Below are 22,574 nucleotides of genomic sequence, written 5' to 3' on the forward strand. Positions count from 1 at the left end.
ACATAAAGGATTTTATTGTGAGATTTTGAAGAAAGCCAGAGAATTCATGTGTATGATAGCCCGGCCAGTTAAATATATCATCCCATCAGAATCACAAAAATGACCAGGACAGTTTCACATTGCTCTTTATGGTACCTGACTATAAGCAAGTTGGCTACTACATGTCCTACATTACAACAGTGACTACTGGTATTATCTGTTAGGTTCTGTCAGGAAGGTCTGGGACCAAATGGAACAGGGTAATGGTTATAACTGATAAAAGGGTAACTAAACTAGGTGTATATTACATGGGGAACGCGGTAGTGTTGATGTTTTGTGATGTGAAAATTAGCATAAAACTCTCACTAGCAATATTGGGCTCTATCTAATAAACCGTCTAACCTCTGCTGTTTAACAACCACACTTCGAAATGTTTTTTTTAGCTAGAATTAGATTTAGCCTTTATTGTCATATATCCTCAATGAGTACAGTGAAAAGTTTATGTGTTGCCACTTAGAGTGCTATTTAGGTACAAAAGTACCTGGGTGCAGCTACTTCAGATACAAGCTCTTAGAAAACAGGGAAATAGAACGTCTAGAGTTGCAGAAATAAACATTCATAACAATGGTTCTTCCAACCCAGACCACTCTGGCACCGAGCCTTCAGTCTGCACCGTGCCCTGGCCAGACTGCGCTTCACCTTGAGGATCATGAGGCTGGGAGATCACTTCAGATCACCATGCTGGGTAGAGGATGCCACGTCCAGCCGAGAGGATGCCCTGCTGGGAGGTGCCTTGGAAGGCCACGCAGAGAGGCAACTGCGCCAGGCCAGGAGTGTGTTTGGAGAAGATGCCAAGCAACGGACAAGAAGAATGGGTAGAGCAGTCGAGCTCTGGCTGGGGCTTCCTACTCCGCTGCCATCTTCTACCATTGCACTTCGATAATGCACTTTGAGATGGTGACAAACATATATGTAGCTACAGGCCTGTCTTTGCCTGTAGTCCTCTACCTGACGAGAACACAAGAGAAGGGAACAGGAGATTATAAAAGCCTGTCCTGCCATTCAGTGTGATCTGGGACTTCACTTGCTCACATATTCCCATATCCCTGGATTCTGAGATACCAAAACTATGTCCATCTCAACATTAAATATACTCAACAATGGAGCAATAGAATAATGAATAATAATGCAGTAGAATGACATTAATTTAATTGGACTGGTAACCTCGTGGCCTGTAGATGCTAATGTGCTAAATTTGTGATGAGCTTCAGTCCAGCACTATAAGGGAGGGAGTTTCAGGTTTTTGACCCAGCAGCACTGAAGGAACAGTGTGATATTGTTTCAAGTCAGGATGATGTGTGACTTGGTGGGAGCCTGCAGGTGGTGGCTTTCGACTGCCCTTGCCCTTCTAGGTGTTAGAGTTCATTTGGTTTGGAAAGTGCTGGCTGGGGAGCCTTGGTGAGTTGTTCAGAGCAGCTTGTAGATAACATACGATGTTGCCACTGTTTGTTTGTTGGCGGTGGAGGACATGAATGCATGTGGATGTAATGCTAGTCTTCAGCAGGCTGCTTTGTTTTGGATAGTGTCGAGTTTCTTGAGTGTTGTTAAAGTTGGGCTCATCTCGTCCAGGATGTATTCCATTATGTTCCATTACTCTCCTGACCTTTGCTTTGCAGAAAATGGACAGGCTGTGGGGAATCAGGATGAGTTATTCACTGCAGGATTCCTAGTCTCTGATCTGTTCCTTTAGCCACTGTATTTATATGGCTAGCCCACTTCAGTTTCAGGTCAAAGTTAACTCCATCAAGTTGATAGGAGATTCAATGATTCTACTGCTATTGAATGTCAAGAGGTGATGTTAGATTCTCTCTTGATGGAAAAAATTCATTGTCTCTCGCATGTGGGTGGTGAATGTTACTTGCCACTTGTCAATCCAAGTTTGCCAGTCCAGGTTTTGCTGCATTTGGCCATGGACTGCTCAGTATCCAAGGAGTCATGGATAGTGCTGATCACTGTGCAGATATGAACAAATGAAGCAGCTGAAATTGGCCAGGCCTAGGACCCCACTCTGAGGAACTCTTTGAGATAGCTACAAGTTGAGATGACTAGCCTCAATCAATTATAACCATCTTCCTTTGTGCTATGACTAGATGAGAGTTTACTCCTCAATTCTCATTTACTCCAACTTTGCTAGGGTTCCTTGATGTGTGGATGCCAAGGACTTTTTACCCTCACCTAACCTCTTGAGTTCAGCTTCCCAGATCATATTCATCCTCCTGAGTATGGAAACTACCTGATTTTTCTGAAGACATTCATACAATTTAACTCTGAATGTTGGTTCATTCGCATTGTTGGCTGACTGCACCTCCCAGGGAGGTGAGTTCTGGAGATTAATCTGAATTTTTCAAGTTGTGATTGGACCAGGTAATCCTCATTGGCCTAGTTGATTTGATTTGATTTATTATTGTTACATGTACCTAAGTGCAGTGAAAACTTTGCTCTGCAAGCAGTACATAACATACAAGGATGTAGAGATCATAGGGTAATTGAACAGAGTGAGGCATACAAAATTACAGCTGCGCAGAAGGTGAACCAAAAGCGAGTTCCAAATTGGATCTGAAATTTGAGAGGTCCATTCAGGAGTCTAATAACAGCAGGGAAGAAGCTGTTCTTGAACTAGTTGGTACGTGTGTTTAAGCTTTTGTATTTTCTGCCTGATGGAAGAGGTTGGAAGAGATTATAACCAGGGTGGAGTGGCCTTCAATAACATTGGCTACCTTTCCGCAGCAATGAGAAGTGTAGTTCGAGTTAGTGGATAGAAGGTTGGCTTGTGTGATGGTCTGGCTGTGTTCACAACTTGCTATGGTTTCTTACAGTCCCGGGCAGAGCAGTTGCCGTATCAAGCCATGATGCATCCAGATAGAATGCATCGTCGAAGTTGGCAAGGGTCCTTATGGACATGGCGAATTTTCTCAGCCTTCTTGCCTTGTTGATCATTGCATCAATGTGGGTGTGTGGGTAATCTTACAAATAACAGTTGTACAAAATTTCATCAAGTGGGTGGCTAATTTGTGGGGCTGACTGCCCGGTAATACATTAAAAAGCACACTTTGGCATGTTTTGTTCCGAATTTGAAATAATCTTGTGTAATGAGAGAATAACAGCTGTTCCATAATGTTGGACTAAAGATGCGTGGTACCTCACAGTGAGAGCTTTGAAATTTGTAGAGTTTGCCGAGTGACCAGTAGTTGAACTCTGAATGGTCAGGGGATGTACCTACATGAAGATAGCTGTGTTATTGAAAGGGCACAGAATCACCTTTGCAAAATTGTCCATCGTACATTGTGCGGTAGAGCCTCCTTTTTTGTTGGAATGAAGAAACATTTCCTGAGGTTTAGCATGAGCAATGCCACAGGAGAGTTGTTGGGATGTTAGGTACAAAATGAGCCATTGTTGATGATGGCATGATGACTGGCTCTGCATCCTAAAAAAAGACAATTATCCCGTTCAGAACCAGTCTGTCTGTAATACTGCATTAACTAATTTCTGATTCAAGATTCTCATTCTCGAAATGAAGTTAATAATCCTGCTAGGAGCCAGTACTTAGCATCACACAGTAGGATATTAGTGGTATGTAAGTATGTAGTAGCAGATGGCTGAAAATGAAGAGAATCTCAGGGATAATGTTGAAATGCGCAAATAAAACAGAATTACTGAGGAATTTAATTACTGAAGGGCTTTAAGCACTTGCTTGGAGGGAGCCAAGGATTCTGGTTTTCAACAATATTTCTGCAGCTTGCTGTATTACTGGGTTCATTAACTTCCTTCAGAGGGGTTTAAATGCTAGTCATAAATAAATGATGATCCTCCCCACACTGGGAGTGGAGATGACAGGCAGCACTATGCATCTGCAGTAAAGTGATACTTTAATGAGCATGCTCACTTGGAGATACACTCTGAACCAATTCAAACTGGGCTATTATTAGTGCTTGTGTTTCCACATCTCATCAATGACAGATGAAGTTCCACAGTCATCTGTGAATCAGGTTGATGAAAGTGAATGTGACTGCATTGGGGGGCGGTGTGGAAGAAAGCAATTCCCTTAAGTTTAAAGATTTGATAAACTCTTGTATTCTAATAATTCTGGTTAATGTGCCAAAGAAGAGCCTCAACGAGGTCTTGAGCCCAGTGTGAGATTCAAAACAGTAGGACTTAAAAGGAATAAAAAGGATGTTTACATTGGTGAGAAACACATTTGTTGAAGAAGCAGATATATTTTAAAAAAAACGATTTGTTGAAATCTACCCAACAAACAGGACGGACTGGGACATAAGGGTAAAAATGGAAAGAACTACAGACGCTGTAAATCAGAAACATAAACAGAAATTACTGGAGAAGCTTACCAGGGCTGGCAGCAACTTTGCTTTGAACCAAAATGAACCCTTAAAGGGGAAAGGAGGCTCACAACAAACACAGTTGGTTAAGAGATTGAGTTGCAGGTTGAGAAAAAAATGGGGTCAGTACAGTAGAGAAGACACTGTCATGTTCCCTGCAGCTGCAATGAATGAAGTAAATGTCACACCTGCTCTCGACAACAGTTTCATTCAAGTCGCCTTGCCAGCTCTGTTGGTGGAATGGGTGACTCCTGGCACATATCTCCGGGGAGGTTGAAGCATTACCAGCAGCCTGAGTTGCAATCTCCAACCCATGCTGTCCTGACATAAGAATTAGGACTAAAAAGTCTGCTTTTTAAAGATTGCCACTTATTTTTCTGCCACGCGTTGTCAGAACTCCTGAGTAGTGATGAAAGGCCTCTGCAACAGAGCCATTTATGTGACTGCTGCTCGCCTGCAGTCAGATAGTTGTGGATTCAAGACCTAGCCCAGTAGTGAGGAAAAGCTGCACTGTCAGAGAGGTTATGTTATTGATTAAAAGTTAAACTGACACTCCTACTGTTAATGGAGACAAGCTATCTCAGTACTCTTTTCCATGGAATGCATAAGTAGCACGTTGTGTTTGTCTACATTTGACTGGTAACTTCACTAAGACTGAAGCAGTTTGGTTGTGAAGGACATTAGATAGAACACAAGCATTTTTTTCACCAAGTGACAAAACAGCAGTTTACTACGGGCTACGGACGAGGACTGTGCTGTGTTGGTGCCAGCTTCACACAACAACTTGACTAATAAATCGGCAATTTTGGGAAGATCACAAGTTCACTCCTCAATCTGCTTAAAAATAAGGGGTCGCCCATTTAAGACAGAAGTATAGAGAAAGTTCTCTGTCATAGAGAATCACGAGTCTTTACAACTGCAAAGATCCCAGCCACTGGTATTATTGGCCATGTGTATTTCCCAGAATGAAACCTGGTTTGACAGATATTGCTCTGCTGTTTAATTAATGTTGTTTAGTAACTGACGCATATTTATATAAGCCTTATATTTTCCATAACAATAGAACAAAAGTTTATTATAAAAATTAAATCAATAAAACAATTAAACAATCTAAATACGAAAGACCAGTTTTGAAAAATCTTAAACCTCATAGCAAAACCGAGACGTCAACTATCCTCCAACACCATCAATTTACAGAGATTTGGGCCCAGAAATTGCCTCTTTTTATTTCAAATCTTGACGTTGTAAGTCAGCGATTAGATTAGATTAGATTCCCTACAGTGTGGAAACAGGCCCTTCGGCCCTACAAGTCCACACCGCCCTTTGAAGCATCCCACCCAGACCCACACCCCGATAAACCCACACACCCCGGAGGAAACCCATGCAGATACGGAGAGAATATACAAACTCCACACAGACAGTTGCCCGAGGCAGGAATCAAACGTGGGTCCCTGGTGCTATGAGGCTGCAGTGCTAACCACTGAGCCATTCATAGTAACTTTCTAATTGGCTGGGATCAATTACTGCAGATGGTGAAATTTGTACTGAAAACAAAAAATGTTAGCGATCACAGCCAGTCAGGCAGTATCCATCTGATGAAGAGTCACCCAGACTCAAAACGTGAGCTTGCTTTCTCTCCATGGATGCTGCCTGACAGGCCCATCAGCCAAAGTATTTTCTTTTGTGAACTATGGAAGTTTCTCAGGCCAACTGGGAGCTGAAACTTTCTCTGCTGCTTCACAACTTTGGAAGCTGCACAAACTAAATTTCTGTGAGGTAACTTATTCCCTGAACTGCTTTGAAAACTTTCTTTTCAGGAGAAAAGCTACAAATGCTTCTGACCAGAACTTTGATGTTTTCTGAACCGAACTTCCGAACTGAATACCCAAGTTAATGGCCTTGTGAAATTTACTTGTCATAAACACCACAGTATAAATATCTTCTCCCACTCGTGTTCCAGGGGATCTCCCAAGCTCTTGCAGTCACCTGCTGTCTGGATTGGGTCTCTGTGGCAGAAGGCCTCTTTTCAACTTGTCATTTTTGGGAAAAAAATACACTTCACAAAAGCAATCAACTTGTGAAAATTTGCAACTGTATTGAAGTCCAAACTATCAAGAAATGACATGACCACATATATAAGTTGCACAAGTTTCAGCAGGCTATTTCTTAAAGGGTGATGGAAGCAGAGTCTTTGTATATCCTCAAGGCAGAGGTAGACAGATTCTTGATGAACAAAGGGGCGAAAGACTATTGAAATTAGGTGGGAACGTGGAGTGATCAAAGTCATCTGAGTGAATGATAGAGCAAACTCGAGGGGCTGAGTGGCCTGCTTCTACTCATTCATATGTACTAAGTAATGTAATATCATCCAGTAAAGCAAACTCAAGCACGACATTTCACCTCAGCATTGATTGGGGTGGGGTGGTAGGTCAGGATCCCCATCATGAAACACCATGCAGCAAGCAATCTGAGGGCTGTGTGTACATTAAACTGGGGTATGATAACCCCTCAGTCAGTCAGCAGACTTCTAGTATTCGCAGTCTAACCATGCTCACAAATGTTTCCTTGGCAGCAACTGTTGTCTGCAAAGCTGAGCCCAAAAAAAGGACTTCTTTTTGGAGGGTAGAAGTGGCCACAAAAAAGCTGAGGAAAGAAATGTAAAAATAATTAAAAGTCTTATTTAGGAACGAGCACAGAAATGTGACGACAAAGGAGCAATTTTGTGCAGAAAGAAATATTGTAAATGACATCGCTGTCTACTTGTAAAAGCATCATTGGCCAGTATGAAAATTACCTCTAATTTTTAGCTGAAATCTATTCTCTATTTAGATTGAGAAGAGTGCAATGTGTAATCTTCTGGTGCACATAAACTGTGTTTTGCCGAAGGCACAAATGTTCAGGAGGTAATGACTGAATCTTCAAGATAAGAAATTTTAAAAGATGTTAATTAAATGAGCAGTCTGTCTCTGGGAGCCTTTAACTTGCGTGACTGGAATTCCAATGCTAGGGCTGGTGGAGGGCATCAAGCTGCTGATCACCTGAAGGTGCAAGCTCTTGGCAGGGTGGAATGGTCAGCTGTGTACTTTATTTCAGACCTGGTGTTATCGCAGTCCAGCCTGATCCTCTCTTGACACATCACCCATATTCGTTGGGTGAGGGGAAAAAAGGCACCTTGGATAGCTTTTAGATTTGCTGGGAAGCTGCTGTTAATGAAAGTAGCCCTTAGAAGGAAATTTCACATCTATGTAATGCCTTTCATGTCCTCCGCCCATTCCAAATACGCCTCCCAAGCAATTAATTGTTGAAGCGATGTGCAGTCAGCATAGTTTAAGTCGTCAAACATTTGATTTGATTTGATTTATTGTAGTCACATTTGCCTAAGTACAATGAAAAGCTTTGTTTTGCGAGCAGTGCGGGCGGATCAAAGCAAACAAGGACATACAGATCACGGGGTGCTTAGACAGAGTGAGATGTACAAGATTACAGCTGCACGGTGATGTGCAAAATAAGATCGGTGTTAGCAAGATCAACATTATTTTGGACATGAGATCTCACAAAATTTGAATAAAATACCAACGAGTTGGGTTTGCCGTTGAATGAGGGACCAATGTTGTCCGAAATACAGGAGAAAAGTTCTACCTTTTTTTGATATGATTATAGAGTGGACATTGATTTAACATCTGACCTTTACATGACAGCATTAACCAACATAAGCTGCTCAAGTCCCTCGAGTGAGTCTTGAACCTACAGCTTTTATGGGTGGCAGTCTCAGCTACCCGCTGTTTCAGACTGACATTTGCTGTTGCCACTCTATCCAAGGTGAGCTAACAAAGTACACATCATGGATGATAGCTGGGATCATCCTGGACTGTGTGGCCCAGTTACTGAGTGGATAACCTCGGTGAACCTTCAGAAGAAACAAAATTTGTGGAGATTCCCAGTAGGCCAGGCGGCATCCAGCAATTTTCGTTTTCAGTACAGATTCCGGCATTGGCAGTAACTTGCTCCTGCACTGAGCCTTCAGCAGTTACCCTGTCAGTTCCTTTCTTTATTTTCTCATTCTATTGTGTTGCATTAGTATGCATCGTAAATGTCTGAAAATAATCATTCGTGCTACTTCTCGCTGTTAATCCGAGACACCCACAATATGGTGAGACTTGTTGGACCAATTTAAAAGCATTATTGCTCTTTACTGGTTTCTACTTCCGTTTTGTTTTGCATCAACGCTCAATAAATCTCAAACAAAAACAGAAATTGCTAGCTAGAAGCATCCGTGGAGAGAAATCGGCGTTAATGTTTTGGGTTGAGTGACCCTTCCTCAGATCTGGAATGAATCTCTGTCCAGCTCCCCTGACTTCTGGAGGCTTCCATTTGCAATATTTCTTCTCAAAGTATCCTCAATGCTCTGCTTTCTCATCATGATTCTGTATCTCCTGAGTGACATCGCGAAGCTTCCAAGTAGTATGCTTGTAAGTTAGGACCGTTTTCTTTTTTGGGGCTCTGGGGAGTATACCATGGAGCAAGGATTTGGGTGGGATGGAAGGAATTGGTATGAGTGTCTGCTTCCAGGCCAGTGCTTGTATTTTGCCTACAGAGGCTAAGATGTAGACAACCCTTTATGCAAACAGACACCCTCAAGTAGACAGTTCAGTAGACAGTAAGGGCTTTGCTCTTTCACAGGTGTGTTACCTGTGGCAGGTAAGCACTTTTCTATGTGGTAACCTGCCAGGTATACCCTGTACCCTTCTTGCAGACTCGGGATATGGGCAACATTCCCCATCGAGCACAGTGTTGCCCGTGGAGGGTGGGTTCTTCCTTTTCATGATTTCACCCTCCCGAGGGCCTGTCTCATTGGCCCAGGTGAATCAGACATATCCACCTTTGTTCCAGGGCCTTCTCTACCTTGGTTGACCAACCGGACCAGGGTCTCTAGTACTCCCAGCTTCCGCCAACAGGAACTCCATCTGCAGGCAGTTTATTTTTAATTGATTTGCAGGACAGGGCATCGCTAGCTAGGCCAGAATTCGTTGTCCATTCCTGATTGACCAGAGGGCAGTTAAGATTCAACCTCATTACAATGGGCCTGGAATAAGATGTAGGCCAGACCAGGTTAGGATGGCAGTTTCCTTCCCCAGTAGTCGACAATGGATTCACAGTCACCATTAGACTCTTCATTCCATGTGTTGTTAAAATTGAATTCAAATTCCGCGATCTGCCATGGCAGGATTTGAACCCAGGTCCCCAGAGCAATACCTGTGTCGCTAGTTTAGCAGACCAGAGATAATACCATTAGGCTGTCATCTCCCTTGAAGTTAACTTCCAGGAACTTTACTCCCTCAGGATCATAAAAGCCAGTGCGGTTTTCCATGGCAAAGTGAGGCAGGGTTGCCTCAGTTCTCTAGCCAGTAGATGTTGCTGTCACTGCACAGTAAAATCCTGGGCACCCTTTCTCGATGAGATTAGGCCCTGGGGCATGGGACACTTGCACTTATGACCCTCGCTTCTTTCATTGTTGCCCATCACAGCTCCTTAGAGAGGAGATGGAGTTAAACTTACAGCTATGCGGTGCCATCGTCCAGCTCAGAACCTCCCAAAGTGATTCACAGCAAATTGAGCACCTTTGAAGTGAGGCCACTGTCAGAATGTTAGAAATGCAGCAGACAAATTGTGCACAACAAGCTCCCACCAAACAGTAGTGAGGTAACTGAATGGGTCACTGCTGAATGGTGGGTCAGTCTTGCCCTGGTGACGAACACACATGCTCACATACGCAGCCACACAGACTCACATAAAGGAAACATTTAACAGGCAGGGTTATGGGACTAAGTGGATGGCTGTCTCCTAGAAATTGACAGATCTAATTGCCACTTGGCAACATGAGTCCATTACACTGCCAGGAACTTTACTCCCTGAGGATCATAAAAGCCAGTGCGGTTTTCCATGGCAAAGTGAGGCAGGGTTGCCTCAGTTCTCTAGCCAGTAGATGTTGCTGTCACTGCACAGTAAAATCCTGGGCAACCCTGGTCCGGTTGGTCAACCAAGGTAGAGAAGGCCCTGGAACAAAGGTGGATATGTCTGATTCACCTGGGCCAATGAGACAGGCCCTCGGGAGGGTGAAATCATGAAAAGGAAGAACCCACCCTCCACGGGCAACACTGTGCTCGATGGGGAATGTTGCCCATATCCCGAGTCTGCAAGAAGGGTACAGGGTATACCTGGCAGGTTACCACATAGAAAAGTGCTTACCTGCCACCGCTCCACACTGCCCTCCAACCCCACCACACCCGGCACCTTCCCCTGCAACCGCAGGAAATGCTACACTTGTCCCCACACCTCCTCCCTCACCCCCATCCCAGGCCCCAAGATGACATTCCACATTAAGCAGAGGTTCACCTGCACATCTGCCAATGTGGTATACTGCATCCACTGTACCCGGTGCGGCTTTCTCTACATTGGGGAAACCAAGCGGAGGCTTGGGGACCGCTTTGCAGAACACCTCCGCTCAGTTCGCAACAAACAACTGCACCTCCCAGTCGCAAACCATTTCCACTCCCCCTCCCATTCTCTTGATGACATGTCCATCATGGGCCTCCTGCACTGCCACAATGATGCCACCCGAAGGTTGCAGGAACAGCAACTCATATTCCGCCTGGGAACCCTGCAGCCATATGGTATCAATGTGGACTTCACCAGTTTCAAAATCTCCCCTTCCCCCACTGCATCCCTCAACCAGCCCAGTTCATCCCCTCCCCCCACTGCACCACACAACCAGCCCAGCTCTTCCCCCCCACCCACTGCATCCCAAAACCAGTCCAACCTGTCTCTGCTTCCCTAACCGGTTCTTCCTCTCACCCATCCCTTCCTCCCACCCCAAGCCGCACCCCCAGCTACCTACTAACCTCATCCCACCTCCTTGACCTGTCCGTCTTCCCTGGACTGACCTATCCCCTCCCTACCTCCCCACCTACACCCTCTCCACCTATCATCTTTACTCTCCATCTTCGGTCCGCCTCCCCCTCTCTCCCTATTTATTCCAGTTCCCTCCCCCCATCCCCCTCTCTGATGAAGGGTCTAGGCCCGAAACGTCAGCTTTTGTGCTCCTGAGATGCTGCTTGGCCTGCTGTGTTCATCCAGCCTCACATTTTATTATCTTGGAATCTCCAGCATCTGCAGTTCCCATTATCTCTGAGTCCATTACAGCCTGATTTTCCATGTTCAGGCATGTCTCTTCATATTATGTGGCAGATGCATTTAATGTAGCTGCTCAGTTAACAGCAGATACTATGAAAACTGCTTCATGTCACAGATGACAGTGATTTAGTGGTGTCACATTTGGATTGCTGCATGACAAAACATTATGGAGCATACAGAGTCATTATGTTGCGGTGTTGAACTGAAAGGCACATTTCTATGGAGTGACTACTCAATTGCTGTTGGCGGGGTTGGATTTAGACTCTTAATATGCTCACCTGCTGCTTATGGCTGCATATCTCCCAGCAATTCCCAGGTTTACTGGGACTGAAGTCTCAGGAGTTTTCCATTGCTTGCTGACTATGTCAGAGCCCTGTTTTGATCATTTGTTTCATCCAGGTGTGAGCATGACTTCATTTCTGAAATCCTTTGAGGTGCAGGGATGAATTATGTTTGGTGTCTTTTTTTTTATTGCAGCATTCAAAACGATGGCTGCCAGCTAGGGAGGCGATAACAAAAGGACATTTAAGACTTTGGCCATTTCATCTGATTTTGAGGAGAAGGCATAGGCCATTAATTCATCAAACATCTTTTTTAAGCCTTGAGATAATAAGGTGTAGAGCTGGATGAACACAGTAGGCTAAGCAGCATCAGAGAAGCAGGAAGGCTGATGTTTCGGGCCTACAGTCATCTTCAGAAATTTCTGAAGAAGGGTCTAGGCCCGAAATGTCAGCTTTCCTGCTCCTCTGATGCTGCTTGGCCTCCTGTGTTCATCCAGCTCTATACCTTATTATATCAGATTCTCCAGCATCGTCAGTTCCTACTATACTTGCTAAGCCTTGTTAGCTTAATGGGCTTGATTCTTAAAAAAAAAAGTGGCGTTGCAAAAACTTGGCATGCTTGCTGTATTTTCTGAATGGTCTTCAGATAGGACTGTTAGCACCTTCTGTAGTGCCTCACGTCTTTTACACGCAGGCATCTTGTGTCCACGTGTGAGCAGCATCCGAACCAGGCTAACTGTCCACAACTTTTGTATACACCTGGTACCTTTTCAAACACGGCCTGGCCGCTTCCAAGGTGTCAAAACTGCTCCAGATACTGCAGTAAGTTTGTTAGTACCCAGTTTCTTCTCACGTTCTGAGGAAGGTTAACTCTGGCTTTCACTCTACAGATACTGGCAGACCTGCTGAGCTATTCCAGTGATTTCTGTTTTTGTTGCTTGTCTCGATTGGTGCTTTGTGGTCAGTGCCACATTGGGTGTTCTGTAAAGTCATAACACTGTGCATTGCCGAAGATTATCCCTATTTAGATTGCAAAGCCTGAATGCCATTTGAGTGCTTTCCAGCTGATGCATTCATCTAACAGTTGAGTGACTGCAGACAGTCATTCCTTGATATTTTATACCCAAGACAGTTTTGTTTTAATTTTCTCTGATAAGACAGGAAATTGTACAAAATGTATGATTTATTACATGTCACAGGTTATAGTTCTGGCAGAATTTGGAAATATAATATCTGAAGTGTGGTCGAAACAGAATTTTCTACTCCATACAACTGGAGTTGAAAAGCTCTGGGAAGCATTGAAATTGTAATTGGCAGCAATGCAGAAGAAGGGGAGATGTTCGGTTTATCAACACCACAAAGATTTTTCAGAATTAATGGGGGGTGGGGAGTGCATGTGGAATTAGTCTTTGACCAAATTGAGTGGAAAGTAAAACCTTACTGTCATATCTGCAGAAATGGGAGTTACTTCCTCAATTAGCAGGATTTGCTTCCCTTTCATAGTATTGGTGGTGTGTTCTGCTAAGAATAACTTTGAGGGCCACACCTTGTTCCTGTGTATTTGTTGGACTATAGTGATCTAAGGGAGGAAGATTCAAAGCTTTTGTTGTTGTATGCCTTTAAAAGGAGGACTCCTGTTCTTGGGGTGATGTCTTTGGTGAACTAGTTCATTATTAGCTGTGTCCAACAGTGGCACCGTCATCAGATTTCTCTTCGGTCAAGTTTTCAGCCTAGTAACCCAGTTTAGTATCTTAATTATGGAGCTATGTGAGTCTAAGATTCACAAGTCCCAGAAGTCGGGGGTGGGGGCGAAAGGGGTAAAAGGACAATAATATTCAGAACAGCCCATATTGGTCCTTCATTTTCAAATGTACACGTCAAGTCTCACTAATAGTTTGACTTTTTCCTCCTGTGATTTTTTTTTCTTGAGTGGCAACCCCTTCCTCTGCTTTTGTCACAACTACAGATATCTGTAGATCTCCATTGAGTCATGAAGTAATACGGAATGGAAACAGGCCTTTCGGCCCAAACTGGGCAAAGCTGACCATAGTGCCCACTCAGTTCCAATAGCTCGCACTTGGTCCATATCCCTCTCAACCCTTCCCATCCAAGTACCTGTCCAAATGTTTTTTTAAGTGTTGCTATTGTCCCTGCCTCAACCGCTTTCTCTGGCAGCCCCTTCCATATATGTACCGCTCTCTGTATGAAGAAGTTGCCCCTCAGGTCCTTTTTAAGTCTTGCACCTCTCACCTTAAACCCATGTTCTCTCGTTTTCAATTCCCCGTCCCTTGGAAAAAGATGATATGCATTCATCCTATCGATGTCCCTCATGATTTTATACACCTCAGTAAGGCCACCCCTCATTCTCCTACGTTCCAAAGAATTAAGTCCTATCCTGGCCAACCTCTCCCTATAATTCAGGCCTACTAGTCCTGACAACATTGTCGTAAATTTTCTTTGCACACTCTCCAGTTTAACTGTCTTTCCTATAACGGGGTGACCAAAACTCTGCACAATAGTCCAAGTGTGGCCTCACCAACGACTTATACGACTGTAACATAATGTCCCAACTCCTCTACTCAATGCCTCAACCAGTGAAGGCCAACATGCTAGATGCCTTCTTCACCACCTTGCCCACTTTCAACTAACTATATACTTGTACTGCTCGGTCCCTCTGTTCCACATCACCCCTCAGGTCCTGAGATAGTAGGATCTGCTGATGCTGAAGAATCTGAGATAACAAGGTTTCTAGACCCGAAACATCAGGTTTCCTGCTCCTGTTTTGCTGCTTGGCCTGCTGTGTTCATCCAGCTCTACACCTTGTTATCTCACTCTTCAGGACCTTACCATTTGCTGTTTGGTTTGACTTTCCAAAATGCAACGCCTCACTTGTCTGCATTGAATTGCATTTGCCAATCCTCAGCCCACTACACCATCTGATCAAGATCCCTCTGTAATCTTTGATAACCTTTGCTATCGATGATACCTCCCAATTTTCTAAGTTTGTGGATGATACTAGTCATGCCCCCAGTTCCAGCCTCTTCTGCATCCCGAATTTTCATTGTATCAACTTGGACAGCTGTGTCTTCAGCTGCCAAAGGCCCTTTCAGGTTCCTGCTTTATACCTCTCTGCCTCGCTTCCCCCTCCTTTGAAGCAGTCCTGGAAAAATCTGCTTCTTTCACGAAACATTTGGCAGTGTGTCCTGATATCTTGTGATGACTTCATTTAAAATTTTTAGCAATAACGCTCCTGTGAAACAGCTCGCCTTTGGATCCGCTCTGAGTGCAGATTGCTGTACTTGATGATAGTCCACTGAACAGCCCAGGTCTCGGCACTAGTATGTCAATGGACCAGATTAGTATCCGTGGAAAATTCGCACCGCGCAGACTATGAACTAGTCAGAACCTTTAAGAAAGAAGAGGAAAATCTAATATTGTGCCCCTATTATTTTATCTTTTTAAAATTCCTACTTATCTGTTTTTCAATCATATAATCTAGTGCTCATACTCTTTGGTTGAAAGAAATGGTTTGTTGGGATGAGAGCTATCCTCTGATGTGCTTTTCCCTAAGGCACTATCTATTTTAAAAAATGAAAGCGCACTCACTTAGCAGAGGGTCACATCTCTGGGTAGAGCTCTGGGAAGAGAGTTTGGGAAATCTGATTCCTGTTTCTTTTCTCCTGCTGTCCTCTTTCGAAAGCATTGATTCCTGCTAGACTACTATTGCACCCAGTACTGCCCTGTTCGGGGGCAGATCAGCGAGCAGAGGGCACTGCTACCTCTTGCCAAAGGGCTATCTTGGTAGTTCTTTCACCTCTGGGTCAGAAGGTTGTTTAAGCTCCGCAGAGTGCTGCCCCAGTGAAAGCAGCTGACCAAGGCTCCGAGATAACAAGGTGTAGAGCTAGATGAACACAGCAGGCCAAGCAGCATAGTTTTTTCCTGATGAAGGGTCGAGGCCCAAAGTGTCAGCTTTCCTGCTCCTAAGATGCTGCTTGGCCTGCTGTGTTCATCCAGCTCCACACCTTGCTATCTCGGATTCTCCAGCATCTGCAGTTCCTACTATCTCTGGACCAAGGCTCCAACCTGGGCTGTCCGGTCTGTATATATGACCCAGTTACACCCAAATCAGTCAGTTAAAATGCCTCAGGAGGAGCCCTGGGCTCCAGATTTCACTCCTGTCCGAAGTGCCTGAATTTACCTGTGTTGTCAGCTTTCACCCCTCAGGCTGGTTTTGATTAAAAGCTTTCTGGTTTTCACATTTCAGAAACCTATCTGCTGACAGGATCAGAGGACTGCTAAAATTGTCTGCACCGTATCTGAAGAGAGCTGGTTTTGTAACTGTGTATGTAAGTAACTACAAATTAAACTCGTCAAATTTTTGTCCTACCCATGTCCCAGTAAGGATGATGTCTTTTTTGCTGTTTGTAACGAGACCCAAACAATGGCACTTTATGTTAGATGAGGGAGGAGAATTATGAAGCAGAATTCCGGGGAGAAATGCAGTTTGGTTAGGACTGGTTGTAGAAGATTATAATGGGAATTTGCGTTATCAAATGAGCGAATCTGCCCTTGACATCTGAAATACCTTCAACAACAGGCCTGCAGACGCAAGCTTAGCTTTCGTAACCAGAGCCTTTTATCTCTTATATCTTCTTAGTGAATCCTCATTGCACTTTTTACATGTCATAAGAACAGGAAAGACTGGGTAATTGACTCCTTTAAGGTTGTTTTTCTCTATTTAGTTACATCATAGCTTATCTATATCTGAATTATATTTAGCCACAATTGTTCCTTATCAGATGTGACACTTAACTAAAATCAACATATTCACCTTAGTCTTGATTATAGAGTGCCCACTGCAGAATATGTACAGGTTGCTTACTTAGGCCTTCCAAATAACATTGTCCTCTTATCTCTCTCTGCTTTGATCAGGAAGATCATTTCAAATTCCAAGCAATTCAAAACAAATACAATACAATACAATACAGAATATGAACATACCCTTCAACCTACCAAGCCTGCCCCGTTCCTAAACTTTATTTAGACCCTTTACTTGTTGCCAATACACAGTATCTATCCCCCTGTTTGCCTCCCGACCGCGTGTCTATCAAGATGCACCTTTAAACATTGCTAACGTGCCTGCTTCCACCACTTCCACTGGCAGTATGTTCCAGGTACCCACCACCTTCTGTGTGAAAATTTTTCGATGCACTTCTCCCCTAAAGTTTCTTTCTTTCAGTTTGAACCTCTGCTCTCATGTAGTTCACCTTTCCACCCTATCAATGCCTCTCATAATTTTGTGGACCTTTTACTGGTTTGCCCTTCAGCCTCCATCTTTCCATTGAAAACAATCCAAGTTTATCCAACCTCTCCTCATAATTAAAACCCTCCAGACCAGGCAATGCCCCGGTAAACCTCTGCTCCCCTTCCAAAGCATCCATGCCCTTCTGGTAGTGTGGTGACCCCAGAACTGTATGTCACTGTTCCAAATGTGACCTAACTGCACCTTTACAGCTGTAACATAACTTGCCAGCCTTTGTAGTTAATGCCCAGGCCAATGACGGCAATGTGCTGTATGCCTTCTCAACCATGTTACCAACTTGTATTGTGACTTTCAGGCATCTGTGGACCTGTACCCCCAGATTCCTCTGTATGTCAGTGCTCCTCAGGGTTCTGCCATTGCTTGTATAATTTGCATCTGAACTACGTCTTCCAAAATGCATCATCTTGTATTTGTCCAGATTAGACTCCATCTGCCATTTCTGTGCACAAATTTGCAATCTGTCTATATCCCGTTGGATCTTTTGACAGTTCTCCTCATAGTCTGCAACTCTGCCAATTTGGGGTCATCCACAAACTTGCTAATCAGACCACCTGCACTTTCCTCCTGATCATATATTACAAACAACTAAAGTCCTAACACTGATCCCTGCAGAACGCCCACCAAATGTGACCGAACTACACCTTTACATAACTTGCCAGCTTTTGTAGTTATTGCCCAGGCCAATGATGGCAATGTGCTGTACGCCTTCTCGACCACATTACCAACTTGTGTTGTGACATTCAGGGGTCTGTGGACCCTGATCTCCATTCTGGAAAGCACCCTTCCATCACTACCATCTGTCATCTATGACCACCCAATTTTGTATCCATTTCACCAGCTCATCCTGGTTCCTGTGAGACTCTACCTTTTGTGGCAGCTTGCCATGAGGTACCTTGTCAAATGCCTTACTTAAGCCCATGTAGACAAAGCCCACTGCCCTTCCCTCATCAATCATTCTCGTCACCATGTCAAAAAATGCAATCATCTTAGTGAGATATGACCTTCCCTGCACAAGCCCATGCTGCCTGTCACTAACATCTGCTTCCAACTGTGAATAAATCCTTTCTCTCAGTATCTTCTCGACAGCTTCCTCACCCACTAATATCAGGCTCAACAGTCTGTAATTACCTGGATTATCTCTGTTTCCCTTCTTAAACAAAGGAGCAACATTGACCATTCTCTAGCCCTCTAGAACCTCGCCTGAGGCTAAATAGGATGCAACAGTATCTGTTAATGCCCCAGATGTTTCCTCCCTTGCCTCCCCATTGTATCCTGGGATAGATCCCGTCTGGCCCTGGGGACTTGACTACCTTGATGTGTTTCAAGACACCCAGCGTTCCCTCCTTCATTATGTAGACCCATCCAAGATTATTCACACACATTTCTCTAATCTCAACATTTCTCATGTCCCCTTTTTTTTGGTGAATATCAATGTAAAGTACTCAGTAAGTATCTCGTCTATTTTGTCCAGTTCCACGTGTAATTTCCCTCCTTTATCCCTGAGCGGGTCTACTATTTCTGTAGCTACCCTCTTGCTTCTAATGTTTGTATAAAAGGCCTTGGGATTCTCCTTAACCATGCTGGCCAAGGACATCTCACATGCTCTTTTAACCCTCCTAAATCCCCTTCCTACTCTCTCTGTATTCTTATAGGACTTTGACCTGTTTTTAATTGACTAGATCTTAGGTATGCTTCCTTTTTGTTTGATTAATCTGATAATTTCCCCTGTCATCCAAGGTTCCCGCCATTCCTGTCCTTCATTTTCACAGGAACTGTGGTGTCCATTGCGATGGATTGCCTCATTCCGGGTTTTCTCCGTGGTGGAATGTACATGGGGTCAATGTGTTTATTAATCGCATGCTTTGTTGAGTGCCATGCTACCAGGAGTTCTTGCATTTGTCTCTGCCTAGCCTGTCCCAGGATCTTGGTGTAGTCCCAGTTGAAGTCATGGTTCTCCTTGTCCATATGGAGCATGGCACTCTTCTGTCTCGTCCAAAATTCGATATCCCGAAACATTAAGCTGCCAATCCTGTCCTCCTTCCAACCATGTCTCTGTCATAGCAACAACATCATAATTGTATGCATTAATCCAGGCACTAAGTTCATCCATGTTTGTTGTTATACTACTTGCATTGAAAGCAAATACAGTTCAAGCCTCCAGCTCCTCTGAGCTCAGTAACGTCTCCATAACTGCTGGTCCTCTTAGTTTATATTCACCTTAGTCTCAAGCTCTTGCCCACTCTCTATACTTACTGACCTGCTGCTGTGGTTCCTATCCCACTATGGCATCTTTCAATGCACTTGAAGTCAAAGTGCAATCACATTGAAATAAATCTTTCTTCCTTCTCTCAAAAAGCAAGTTTGCAAAGGTATTTTTGATGCATGTACCCAGTCAGTCTCCCTAAGGATCTCCCAGTGCTGCATTATAACAGACTTGTATCAGCCTGCTCCATCTGAGGAGGGCTGAATTTGTTTCCTGTTGAATTATGGACCTGGAGCACTACTGCCTCAGTTATTGTTCTTCAGTATTCTCTGAAAAACACCAATGATGGCTCTCTGCTTTTGCTTCTCTTATTTTGTTCTGTCCTTGCTGCTACGTAGCAGGAATATGGTAAATATCAACTGAATAATTCAGTTCCTTATTACCTGACTCTTCCATGTATCTTGGCTCTCATGGGGTCAAGGAGCTATTTTTATGTGTGGACGTCTGCTTCAGGCCTCATTGCTGTCCTCTGATTCCTCTTAGAGACCTCTGTATAGTGATTGAGTATGATCTGCTCCTCGCTGATATCCCCATCTCCTGCCATTGCCAATCCCTATCTCCCACCATTACCACTCCTGATCTGTGCCCACCAGAACACGGCAGAGACCATACAGAGTTGTATGACTCTCTGTCTTTACCAAATCCGCCACTGCGCAGGATTGAACTGAAGCTGTTTTCACTCACTATTCCCCTTCTTAAGTACGCAATATTCCTTCACCAGAATTGCCAAACAGGGGCATCAGCATCGAGACACTTTAGTGGTTTGGTTAGTATTTCAGTGTAGTGAAACTGGGAGAATTGGAATAGAGTGAGTTCTTAGATATGTTACAACAGAAAAGACTAGACATTGCTCCAGCAAATAGATTTAAGTGGTGAATATGCCACAAGATCCCAAGGGGTAAGTATAAGAGAATGCCATTCAGCACTTCGAGCCCTCTCTGCCATGGCTGATCAGAACGTGGCCTCCCCTTCACTTTCCTACCGGCTTGCTCCCACTCCGGTACGTTAAAAATCTAACTCCATCGTGAATATATTCAATGACACAGCCTCTGCTGATTTCTATGGAAGAGAATTCCAAAGCTAACAAAGCACTGAGAGAAGAAATTCCAACTTTTCTTCATCTTAAATTGGAGATTCCTTATTTTTAAGCTATTTCAATGGGTTTGTATTCCTTGAGGGAAACATTCTCTCACACTGTCAAGCCCCTGAGAATCTTCGATGTGTCATTATGATCTCATTTAAGTCTTGTAAGCTCCAGTGACTGTAGGCCCAATTTGTTCTGTGTTTCCACTCAGGAATGAGCCTCGTGAATCTTCTCTGAACATGCGATTATATCCTTCCTTAAGTAAGGAGACCAAATTTGTCGAATTTTCTGGGTGCCATTTCACCAATGACCTGTACAATTTTAGCAAGGCTTCCATACTTTTTTATTCCATCCCATTTCCTTCGAAAGCTAACAGTTCATTTGCCTTTCTGTAACTTGTTGTAACTGCATGTTAAATTATGTGCCTCATATACAAGGACACTCGGATACCATAGCAATCCATCATTGTCTCTTTCTTAAAATCACGTTTTGCTTTTCTGTTCTTCCCAATAATGTGGGCAACCTCACATTTTCCCCCATTAACTTTTAATGACCAACTTCTTGTCTGCTCATTTATATCCCTTTGCAAACTCTGTCTATCTTTATTACGCTTGCTGTTCCACCTGACTTTTCGTATTGTCAGAAAGTTTGGCAACAAGACTCCGATTGATCCAATTCATTCATATAAATCTTAATTGAATGAGCTCCCAGCACAGATCCCTGGTGGCACACCATTGTTACAGTTTGCCAAATGGAAAATGGTTAATTTGTCCTCACTTTCTGTTTCCTATTCATTAGTCATGTTAAAATGTCACTGCAAATGCTGCGAGTTTGATCATGTGTGATCGCCTTTCACATAACACTTTATTAAGTGTCTTTTGAAGATTGCCTGTTTAATTCTCTTTTCTGTGAGAAACCCATTACATGTCATTATTTTCTCAAGAGAAGGTTTGAACTAAGTTTGGGACAAATTGAGAAGGCTGTAGATTATTAATGGTTGTGTTTTATTTTGCCCACCAGTGCCCTGTTTGTCCTCACCACCCCTCCTCCCCCCCCCCCCCCCCCACCTTAGTGAAGCTGTGCTGGTTTAAGTGACCTTTGCATAAACTCTGTTAAAACTAGTACTAACAGAGCAAATTGTCAAGCTGAAATGTTGGACAAGGCTAGACTTGAGAAAGAATTGGAAGTTTTGCTCTATTTATTTTTGAGGTCAGCCGGACTTTATTTAATGAATGATCTTTATTGCAGTGCAGACTCTGTGTACTGACCGCTGGCATTCTGGCCAATGTTGGGAGACCACAGAATGTTCGGTCGGAGTCCTTGCAGGAGCAAGACGTTACATGTGAGGGCTAGATACGTAATTCAGCATTAATGTTTGAACTTTATCATTCCCTCTGTCAAATGCACAACTTCCCCACAGTTTACAGCACCTATAGGGCTTTTACCGGCCAAAGCTTGTGTGAGTGGAACGTGGGCCAGCAGTGGGTGTCAAATCCTGGTCTGGCCACTGAGGAATGCATGAAATGTGCTCCATGTTTTCATGTGTTCTCCAAACGCTGACAATGGCACACTGTTAAGCAATTTGTGAGAGGCTAAATTAATGCCTGGACTTACTTACGAATCAATCAATAGAGGATTGCACGTAAATAAAAACAAAACTTGCTCTGCAACAAATTGCAGTGAACCACGTTAGGAGGCTGCATTCTCCAACACCTTCCTTTAGACGAGACATGAAGGGTCACTGGCATACTTAACACGAGGTGCATTAGATTCGGAAGAGGTTAATTTCAATGAAACCACGGTAGAGTGGGTTCTGACCAGAACACGTGACCAGACAATGAAGTCTGTAAAGTTGTCTGTGGAGGGTTATTCTTGCAGACCACAGATCAACATCTGTCTTAATGATAGATTAATAATTGATTGGTACTACATCCATCAACACACACTCCCTCCACCACCGATGCTCAGTAGCAGCTCTGTGTACTATCTACAACATGCTCTGCAGAAATTCACCAAACATCCTCAGACAGCATCTTCCAAATCCCACGACCACTTCCAT

The 22,574-nt window shown here is 43.7% G+C and overlaps 1 protein-coding gene across 1 annotated transcript in view; it reads left to right on the forward strand.

Annotated features, from left to right (window-relative positions):
- The window catches only part of tmtc1 (transmembrane O-mannosyltransferase targeting cadherins 1), a 172,180-nt gene that overhangs the window by 60,193 nt on the left and 89,413 nt on the right, over positions 1-22,574 (forward strand). The window contains exon 5 of the mRNA XM_059652288.1: positions 16,110-16,191. Coding sequence (XP_059508271.1) covers positions 16,110-16,191 — 82 coding nt within the window. The remainder of the gene's footprint in view (positions 1-16,109; positions 16,192-22,574) is intronic.

The sequence above is a fragment of the Stegostoma tigrinum genome, chromosome 18 (genome assembly GCF_030684315.1).
Source record: "Stegostoma tigrinum isolate sSteTig4 chromosome 18, sSteTig4.hap1, whole genome shotgun sequence".
Taxonomy (NCBI): Eukaryota; Metazoa; Chordata; class Chondrichthyes; order Orectolobiformes; family Stegostomatidae; genus Stegostoma; species Stegostoma tigrinum.